This window comes from Rhyacophila brunnea, unplaced genomic scaffold, assembly GCF_057557595.1.
Source record: "Rhyacophila brunnea isolate RB1 unplaced genomic scaffold, BYU_Rbru_1.0 scaffold_13, whole genome shotgun sequence".
Classification (NCBI taxonomy): Eukaryota; Metazoa; Arthropoda; class Insecta; order Trichoptera; family Rhyacophilidae; genus Rhyacophila; species Rhyacophila brunnea.
In genome coordinates, this window is record NW_028232785.1 from 25,974,423 (window position 1) to 25,984,982 (window position 10,560).

The 10,560-nt window shown below is 37.2% G+C and overlaps 1 protein-coding gene across 1 annotated transcript; it reads left to right on the forward strand.

Annotated features, from left to right (window-relative positions):
- The first annotated feature begins 409 nt into the window (after positions 1–409).
- Positions 410–10,333, forward strand: LOC147077079 (uncharacterized). Its single transcript, XM_085940701.1, has 3 exons — positions 410–629; positions 3,589–3,738; positions 9,138–10,333. Exons 1-3 carry the CDS (start codon positions 519–521, stop codon positions 10,272–10,274), a joined length of 1,398 nt encoding a protein of 465 aa, XP_085796827.1. The 5' UTR covers positions 410–518; the 3' UTR covers positions 10,275–10,333.
- The last annotated feature ends 227 nt before the right edge of the window (positions 10,334–10,560 follow it).

Below are 10,560 nucleotides of genomic sequence, written 5' to 3' on the forward strand. Positions count from 1 at the left end.
TTCTTTGACAATTATTTCGCTTAAAAACTTGAAGAGCACATCGTATACACAGAGAAAACTTTTTGCTGATGGGAGTCATCTTGATAAAATGCCACGACATGATTGGCCATTTTGAAAAAGTGCTACGTCGTTATTGGCCAAGACGAATGTGACCACGTTTGATATAAAAAATCAATGGATATGACTAAGTTTGAAAAAAATCACATCTTTTATTTGAATTTTTGAAGCAGAAATTGAGGAGATAGCCATGTCTTAACTAAATAATATTATATAAAACAACACAAGCAATCATACCAACCAAAAATCTCAAAAAAGTCATTGACTGGAGATGGCCACGTTTGTTTTTTAACGTCACAAATAGTTGGCAACGCAGGACTAACAAGGGATACGCACTATTATTTTATATTGTATAGCGGCAACACTTTTCTTTCACTAAACATTTCAATTCGTACACGCATTTCACAATAACTGCGAGGTAGTGCCAAATATATTATAAAATTACAATTTACGTACGCAAAATGGATATAAAACTAGAACCGAATGGAAGCGAATACGACGCTAATGAAGAATCTTGTCGCAATATAACAATCAAACAAGAGGATGCCGATGAAGCCATTTGCTTTTTTGAGGTTAGTTTTTCACAACGTGTTTATTATATGACGTAATAATATTTTCTTGCAGATGACCCACAGAAGGGGCTTCAGTTAAATGCGGTATGTTAATACACGTTCTCGTATGTTGATAATAAAACTGAAAGAGAATTTTGTTTCCATAGACCGTATAAGGATATCAAATGACTAGGTACCTATTGAGATGTCACGTTGAGTGTTTTTTATGTGTGCGAGCTGTGAAGTGAACATAAACAGTGAATACTAAATTATGTCGGTCATATTTATTTGTTTTTATTGAACTAAAAATACAATTTGTAGATTGTGACAATTAGCTTTTAAAATTTAATTAAACTCTGCCTCTGCCAATTAAGCTAAAAATGAACCAACAATATGTGGAATAACATGTATTCGTAATCCAACGAAAACAAATAAGTATGACTGAAAAACTGTGAACTATTTTTTTTCTAATCGCCCATAGCACACCAAAACTATTTATTACCTATGGCTTGATTTTGGCATTGTTTAATTGATTTTTAAAAAAACTTACCAAAACTAGCAGCAATTTGTATTCTTATAGTACGTTTACATTTGACACTAATATCGTCATATTTATGTATGACACCATTACATTATATTATATATATTAAATAATATTTGTATCAGCTACTATCAGACACTCACTTATTCCAACTACTTATATACGCAAATGTAAACACCGCGTATACGACAAGGCCGAACTTGCAGCGAAATATCACCGAAGTTGAGCTGTCGTCTACTTTTATGTCAAGCATCTGATATTCGTAAATGGACAGCTGGTGAAGTTGATTATATTTCGGAAACAGTATGCAATCAATTATTATCCATGATGAGTGATAAAAAGAAGTAGTTAAAGGCAGATATTGACGAATTAATTGATCGTTATTATTTAATATTATTAGACTTCACGGTAAAAGTGCACTATTCGGAACGGCCCTCAAAAATCAACTTTTTTAAAACTAACTTCTATAAACACTAGATATATGGATAGCATGACATTTTAGCGTTTTATAAAGATACTCAATACATAAGGAATAAACATCAATTTCACGTAGAAATATAGTTTCTCCAATTAGTGGAATCATCAAAATGATTGATTTTTGAGTGCCGTTCCAAATAGTGCACTTTTATCGACTTCACATTTAAAACTAATTTAAGTGGGTAGGTAGGTATGTAAAACTAAAGATTTCAAAAACTATACCTAATTTATAATTTTTTTTTATTATTATATGTAGTAAGTATCTACCTATAATATTTTATATTGCCAAGATAACTCTCCTTGAGAACTGACAAAATACTCCCAAATTTCTTCTCGTACATCTTTTTCATCCAAGGAATAATTATTTATTAATCTCTTGCTGTTCTAGAGGTAAAAGGTTATGTGTTGATTCCTCATTTCGCCATCTTCCATTTTCTATTTCACCTGTTTCGATATTCTCTTAATCCAAAAATATTGATAAGAGAATACAAGTGACACAACGTTTTTGAGAAGTTTACGAAATAAGTGTCCGAATACGTTACAATACTATATGTAAACACCGCATACATATATTTATTCCAAATGTTTCTATTGAATAAAGTGTAGAGACTTTATTTTAACGAGAATTTTATGTCAGATTCATGCAGGTGTTAGCAGTACCTAAGTGAAATTTTATGTCAGACACATAAAATAAGTATAACGGTATAAGTGTCAGATGGAAACGTACCATTAATGAGCACTATTGATGTCGTTCCTAACACCTTATTTCCACCCTTCGCTACTGCTATATATAGAAACTGTTTTCCGAGATAGTCTCGTTGGTTCGGTTAATGTTTCTTTGGATTCTTATGTGCCTGGTTCATACAAAATATATGACAAACTAAAGATTATCCAAACCACTGACTACCTCATAGTTCTATCCAAACCAACCCGCTCCGCACAACACTCGGTCTTAATCGAGCGGTCACGAGGCTCTACGTTTATATTTGAAACATCACCAGTTATTTACGCCTGCTAATATCTCAGGAGCAGATGCGAAAGACTGAGGTCGCCACGCACTCAAGTGTTATTACATAGATTTTCTTATATGCGCCCATGACAGAAATGAACACGGAGAATTAACAAAAACAAATGATTTCAAATAATTTATATAAAATATATGTTATAAATATAGCTAAAACAATACGGACATACCAAACTATGTTAAGGCTATACCTTAGCTGAAGCATAGTCTAAAAAGATCGTGACTAGGCGATGCGCAGATTGTGCAAATGAGGCGAGCCGATCGAAATATACTTTTTCATACAATTTCAACATGCGTCCTTTTTATGTTATATTAGTTATTATATTCGTAATAATAATAGTATATTCATTGACATGTTTTCTTTTTCAAGTACTTGTAGATTTAAAAAATTATTCCTCCGACGCCATCATAGAACAAAATGACGTGCAAACAGGTCGAATATCGATCTCCGAATGGCAACGCGAATGAAATTTCGTTCCACATACAGTTGAAAATTATTTGCCGTTTCACTTATGTTGGTTCTTGTGAGAGTTTCACGTCCGTTATAAGAGGAGCAAATTTTTTAAATGCGTTATAGTTGGCCTTGTGGCAACCTTTTTTTGAATATTCGGATTGTATCCTGTAGTTCTCCGCCACATGGGCATGTTGAACGTGTTAAACTATTGCCGACTCTAAAGATGTCGTTCGTTAAACTCAAAAGAGTTTGGCAGCGAATCCACTTACCCAGTCAAGAATTGACTGGTTATCTCCAATTGCCATTGGACATCAGGAAGGAACAAATATGTGTGTCTACACTTGGTGGAGGCATCCCTCTTTCGTTTCCAGGTCTTTGACGCAGCATCCAGCGTCATTTGACGTTTTGTCCGAATCCAAATCACTCACGTATTACCCTAACCTTTCCTAAAATATGTATTCAATTTTATGTATTTTTCTTCCAGGATCGCAATATAAACATGACCAATATAACGGCTGAAACTATTTCCCAGTCTGACAGTAACTATGCAAATATCTCTGAAGGTACAAAGCATTCATTGAAATATGATGATGCAGTTGGATCTTCTTATTCTCAACTCAGCTCAGAAAATCAGGTATCATTTATATTAATTCCTTATTTTTCAATGTTAAATTATATCTCTGTATTCAACGTCAATCGGCATAAGCCAATAATTATGCGTAGGTAGGCACCTATCCAGTAGTGGCGAGGGGTGGAGGTAGGCTGTCAAGATTTGAAATTAATAGTGCACACTTAATAGGCGGGCAAAGGCTGACTATGGCCTCAATGATGTATACCGATGCCAATAGGTATACCTCTAAAAAATGTTGAGACGCCACTGTCCAAGAAAGTCAGCAAATCCTATCTCTAGCCTCCGCGTGGCGTCCCCCGGGCAATGCAGATAATGTGCTGTATAACGCAACATAATATCTGTAGCTAATAGAAAAGGGTGCAAGGCGAAACTCTGGCGCCTTAAAACGAGAGACCTTTGGCTACGGGAAGGATCACCCAGACAGAAAAACCACACACCAACCCGTCTGGACAGCGTGGTGTGTTATGTCCAAAACCTTCATATGAAAACAAAAACTTCTAGAACCCGGCCCTCATTCTCCGGAGGCCAACCTGATACTGATCACGGCAGCGATCAGCGAAGGAAGGCAGAGGGTGCTAAAAATCCCCGGAGACCCGGAAAAGGCTGCCAACAGATGACCATTGCTACATATAACGCAAGAACATTGTCCAGCGATGCCAAACTTGTAGAGTTTCAAGAAGAGCTCCGGAATATCCACTGGGATGTTGTCGGACTCAGCGAAGTAAGGCGTAAAGGTGAGAGTATTATTACTTTACAAAGCGGACATGTGCTGTACTCCAAAGGAACCGATGAAGGACGCACGAGCGGTGTTGGATTTGTTGTCAACAAAGCCTGGAGGGACCGCATAGTCGAGTTCAACTGCATTTCTGACAGGGTCGCAAGCGTGATACTTAAAATCAATGCTAGGTACCGCATTCAGATTTTGCAAGTATATGCTCCGACACAGAGCTATCCTGATGAAAAAGTGGAAGAGTTTTACGAGGAAATAACATCCTTGAAAAATAAAAGTAAATGCCACTTCAACATCATAATGGGAGATTTCAATGCACGTATTGGATCATACCAAAGAGATGACGTAGCGGTCGGACATTTCGGACATGGCTCAAGGGATGGTAGAGGGGACATGCTTGTGGAGTTTGCTGAAACCAACAATCTTCACATCATGAATTCCTTTTTTCAACATAAACCTACACGTAAATGGACGTGGAGAAGCCCGACAGGAAGGACCAGCGAAATCGATTACATCCTCACTGACAAAAAATATACATTTTTAAACTGTAAGGTGATCAATCAGTTTAACACCGGCAGTGATCACCGGATGGTGAGATGTAAGATAAGATTGAACGTCAAATCAGAAAGATCCAAACTGCAGAAGAAGTCAAATGCTCGCGTATACCTGCAGAACAATACTGAATTCCAAAATGAACTCAAAAATGCACTATCGGCTTTCTTAGATGAGAACGAAACCGTTTCCCTATCCAACGCGGAGGATATAACGAATATTATTCTACAATGTGCAGAAAAAACAGGCGTAAAAAGCTCAGAAGTTACACCTTCCACCAAGCTTTCGAAGGCAACATTGAATCTTATGGAGCAGAGAAGGAAAACCAAGAGCGATAGACAGGCGCAAAACGATATGGAGTTTTCATCACTTTGCAAAACCCTCCGAAGGAAGATTAGAGAAGACCTTCGTAAATTCAATGTAAACCTCATACAAGCAATTGTGAAAGCAGGCAGAAGTTTAAACAAAAACAAGCAATGCTTGTCGATAGGAAAACGTCAAATCACAGCACTAAAAGCAAAAGATGGTTCTATCGTCAGAAATTGGGAACACTTGTTAAGCCGAGTTGAAGAGTTCTACAGCGATCTCTACAGTGATGACACTGACAATACGACTATAGACTTAGATCTTCAGAGAAATGGAAATTCGGAAGACCATACTCCCGAAATTACATCCTGGGAAGTAACCCATGCTTTAAATTACATGAAAAGTGGGAAAGCCCCCGGGGAAGACGGTTTAACGATAGATATCCTCAAAAAAGCAGGAAAGGATGCAAATGAAGTACTTGCACAATTGTTCACAGCCTGCATATGCAAAGAGGATGTCCCAGAGGTATGGAAAAATGCCAGCATTGTCATTCTTCACAAAAAAGGTGACAGAGAAGACCTAGCAAATTATCGTCCAATAAGTCTACTCCCTATTCTCTACAAGACGTTCACAAAAATTCTCTCAAACCGTCTGCAAAATGTACTAGACGAGAACCAACCGAGAGAACAAGCCGGATTTAGAGGAGGATACAGCACTATGGACCATATCCAAGTCGTCAGAGAAATCATAGAGCGGTACCAGGAATACAAACTGCCACTATGCATGGGTTTTATAGACTATGAGAAGGCGTTTGATTCGATAAAGAAATGTTCAATACTCGACGCACTCAGAAAACAAGGAATCCCTGGACGCTATATAAATATTTTCAGTAATATATACAGTAGCGCAACAGCATCTGTAAATCTCCATAAACCATCGCGCAGATTTCCTATCAGCAAAGGAGTCCGACAAGGTGATACAATCTCACCTAAACTATTTACAGCTACCCTTGAAGACTTATTCAGGCAACTTGACTGGAATGACAAAGGGATCCCCATAAATGGAGAATACCTGAGTCATCTGCGCTTTGCCGATGACATAGTAATTTTCTCGCAAGACTCAGAAGACCTCCAAAGCAGAATGCAGGAACTCGCTGAAGTAAGCAACAAAGTAGGTTTGAAAATAAATGTAACAAAGACGAAAGTCATGTTCAACTGCTTTGCAGGCCAAAAAGAGATCCTCATCAATGGCACTCAGCTCGAACAGGTGAAAAGCTACATCTATCTGGGACAACAAGTATCTATAGATGGATGTATATTTGATGAAATTGTTCGCAGAGTAAAGCTAGGCTGGAGTGCTTTTGGCCGCCTGAATAATGTCTTCAAAAGTGACCTTCCACTGTGCCTAAAGCGCAAAGTGTTCAACCAGTGTGTGCTTCCCGTGATGACATATGCGTGTGAAACATGGACCCTAAGTAAAAGAGAGATCCAGAAACTTAGAGTAGCACAACGTGGTATGGAGAGGTGCATGCTGGGCATAACGCGAAAGGACAAAAAGAGGAATGAGTGGATAAGGAAGCAGACAAGGGTTTGCGATGTAATAGAGTTTATTAAAAGCCTTAAATGGAGATGGGCTGGACACATAGCTCGAAGAAGAGACAATCGTTGGACAAATCTAGTCATCCAGTGGTATCCAAGAAGTACAAAACGTCCACAAGGTAGACCTAGAGGCCGCTGGATCGATGAAATGATAAAGTTCTGCGGAAGTACGTGGCAACGCAATGCACAGGACCGAGAGAAGTGGAAGCAACTTGAAGAGGCCTTCATCCAGCAGTGGATAAATTCAGGCTGATGATGATGATGATGATGATGATACTTTGTCAGTCATACTTATTTATTTTCAATGAACCAAGAAGACAGTTTGCAGATGGTGCCAGCTAGTTTTTAATTTTATTTAACCCTGCCCAATCCAAACCTTAATAGTATATGTATGCTATGGGCGATACAACAAAAATTGTGCACACCGTTTCAGGCATTTTTTCCGTTTAATTAAGAATATGATCGTATCGGCCAGTTTTTTTAAATTCATTAAGCCAAACCCTAACATACGTATTTGTTTTTATCAAAGTCTACAATTTACAGGTGGAATGGACAGTTGCCTCGTGCCTCGTGAGTTGCCTCGTAGTTAACCGTGCCTCAACCAAACCATAATAGTTTTAATTTATTGTGGGCGATACGACAAAATTGTGTACATCTTTTCGATTCATTTTTTTTTAATTTATTAAGTCCTACTTCGTAGATAAACCATAATCGATAAAAAAAAATATCTATAATATACCTTAAATTGCATATGGCTTAATAGAACTATTTTAGAGACGATTGTTAAGTATTATCTACCACGGCTAAGATTAGGCAGGTTGTAATTGAATTTAAAAACTAGCTAGCACCATCTGTAAATTGTCATTGTTTGGGTGCACTATCTACGTCGAATCTCAACAGCCTACCTCCACCCTTAGCCCTTGCTATTTAATTTTTGACACGTCTCGTATAACGTTTTAATCCAAAAACGATGTTATGTGCGCTTGTGCAGTCTCTTGCCGCCAGTTTTGATATTCATTCTAGATTCATTTTAGATTATTATGTAATAATATGTTTTAATGGTTATTAGTGTAGGAAGGAGATATTCTAGCATTGCAGTCAAGATGAAATCACTTTGGAAGGGTGTTAGTCATTACTCCTGTCGCTCATTGAAAATCGTCTCGACTGGGATAATAGTCATTAATCAAAACTGAGCGCACCATCATACTTCCTTAAGTGCGTATGGATAAAACCGTGTGCTGTATGTCCTCGTGACCAATGTGCTTCATTTGGCAACGTGTGTTTTGTGAATAACGACAATTCCACCTGGACGTATTCGACATGTTGCAGGCCGGCTTAGTGTCATTTGAAAGTAACGATATCAACTGGTTAATGAGTTGTCTGCACTGCCAAAAAAATCTCACACCATTCTACCTTCTCACTTACATACAATGACATTTATATGGACGAAGCATCTGGAAAAAATGACACTCGCTTTTTTGTAGGGTCTGCCGAATTGCATAATCTGTTCTCACGAATTACAATAAAGGTGACATTGCTACAAATTCCCGATTCTTTTTGTCGGGTCTGCCGAATTGTTCGGTTCGAACGGGTTCGCTCAAATGAACATTGACACTAGAAAAACTGTTCTAACGCCATTACAATAAAGGTGATATTGCTATAAATTCCCGATGCTTGATATCGCATAATGGAAATTGCGTGACGTCTACCTATACATGTGTGAATGTCGCTATGCACGCATTTAATTCCTAGCTACTGTATAGAGTGCGTTGTCCATTAATAATGTCATTGCTTATACACAATGTATTTAAGACTAGAGTTAGAGCAATATTCATGTATTCTTGGAAATTTTAGCGCTTTTATTGAACGAGTATAAATTTAGCTGTAAGCTTACGCGTCGGCATATAATGTCGTGGGTCCTACGTTCAAATTCTGGGTTCGCCAAATACACACATTGTTTTTCAATTTGTATTTGAGTCAAGTGTATGGTCCTAATAGGTTGTAACATCAATTTCTTGTAAAACCAATCTTTTAATACAAACCTCCAACCTGTGAAGGCCCATAAGACTTCATTAGGATCGAACATGGTGAAAGAATCTATCTGTATAAAAACGTTAAGAGCGAACGACCTAATTCTGGAACTACTTTAAAGGTATGAGAACATTTTTTATTTATTTATTCACCGAATCGGGCTCATCAAACGTATTTTTTTTTAGATCTCTACTAAACAATGTGAAGCATCTAACAATGGAAATCAAAATAATGAAATTCCACTGGCCATCTTGGTAAAAATCGATAATGTTGATAAAGGAGAATATCCAATGAAAGGAGTGGAAGACATGGTAGCGCAGTATTCAGAAATAACTATAGATGAACAAGACATAAAGACAGATTTGCAGACAATGTACTATTTGCCGAAAGTTATTCGAATCAAGCTAAAAAAAACAACATATTTTCCACGTAATTTTATTTGCAGTCATTGTTATGCAACATTTGGATCTTCAAATTCGTTAAAAAAACATATTTCGTGTGTTCATTCGAGGGATAATCATCTCAAATCGCAGAAGAGAAAATATACTGTTGTAAAACCATATCAATGCGATGTTTGTTTGAAAATATTCTCGTACCAAAGCTATCTAAAAAGGCATAAAAGAACACATACTGGTGAAAAACCATATTCCTGCGATGTTTGCTCATCTAAATTCTCGAAGTCTGGTGACCTCAAAATTCATAAAAGAACACATACTGGTGAAAAACCATATGAATGCGATGTTTGCTTATCTAAATTCTCGCAGTCTGGTGACCTCAAAATTCATGAAAGAACACATACTGGTGAAAAACCATATGAATGCGATGTTTGCTTATCTAAATTCTCGAAGTCCAGTGCCCTCAAAGTGCATATAAGAACACATACTGGTGAAAAACCCTATACCTGTGATGTATGCTCATCTAAATTTTCGCAGTCCAGAAACCTCAAAAGGCATAAAAGAACACATACTGGTGAAAAACCATATGAATGCGATGTTTGCTCATCTAAATTCTCGCAGTCTGGTGACCTCAAAATTCATAAAAGAAAACATACTGGTGAAAAACCATATGAATGCGATGTTTGCTCATCCAAATTCTCGCAGTCTTGTGACCTCAAAAAACATAAAAGAACCCATACCGGTGAAAAGCCATATAAATGTGATGTTTGCTCAACCAAATTCTCGCAGTCTGGACACCTCCAAAGCCATAAAATAACACATACTGGAGAAAAACCATATACCTGTGATGTTTGCCCATCCAAATTCTCGCAGTCCAGACACCTCAAAATGCATAAAAGAACACATACTGGTGAAAAGCCATCTTAAGGGGGGACATGCTCGTCGTAGGTCAATATTGAGTTTTAATTGTATTTTCAAACCATGATCCTGGACACTCCTTAAACGTTGTAGATAATCTATTTATATAATTTTGAAGCCTTATTATCCCTCATATTTATTTTAAACATTTGATGACTTTATAAAGTTTTTTTGTTACATAAAATAGTATTCTTTTAAACCTCTCGCTCTAATGTTTAAGATTATAGTAATATTTCGGTACATAACTGTGCAGTGGTATTAAGATTTTTTAAATTTATTAATTTTTAAACGCATT

Coding starts and splice junctions, on each gene's coding strand:
- LOC147077079 (XM_085940701.1), top strand. CDS start 519: ATGGATATAAAACTAGAACCGAATGGAAGCGAATACGACGCTAATGAA. Junction 630..3,588: donor AAGCCATTTGCTTTTTTGAG/GTTAGTTTTTCA, acceptor TTTTTCTTCCAG/GATCGCAATATAAACATGAC. Junction 3,739..9,137: donor AACTCAGCTCAGAAAATCAG/GTATCATTTATA, acceptor ATTTTTTTTTAG/ATCTCTACTAAACAATGTGA.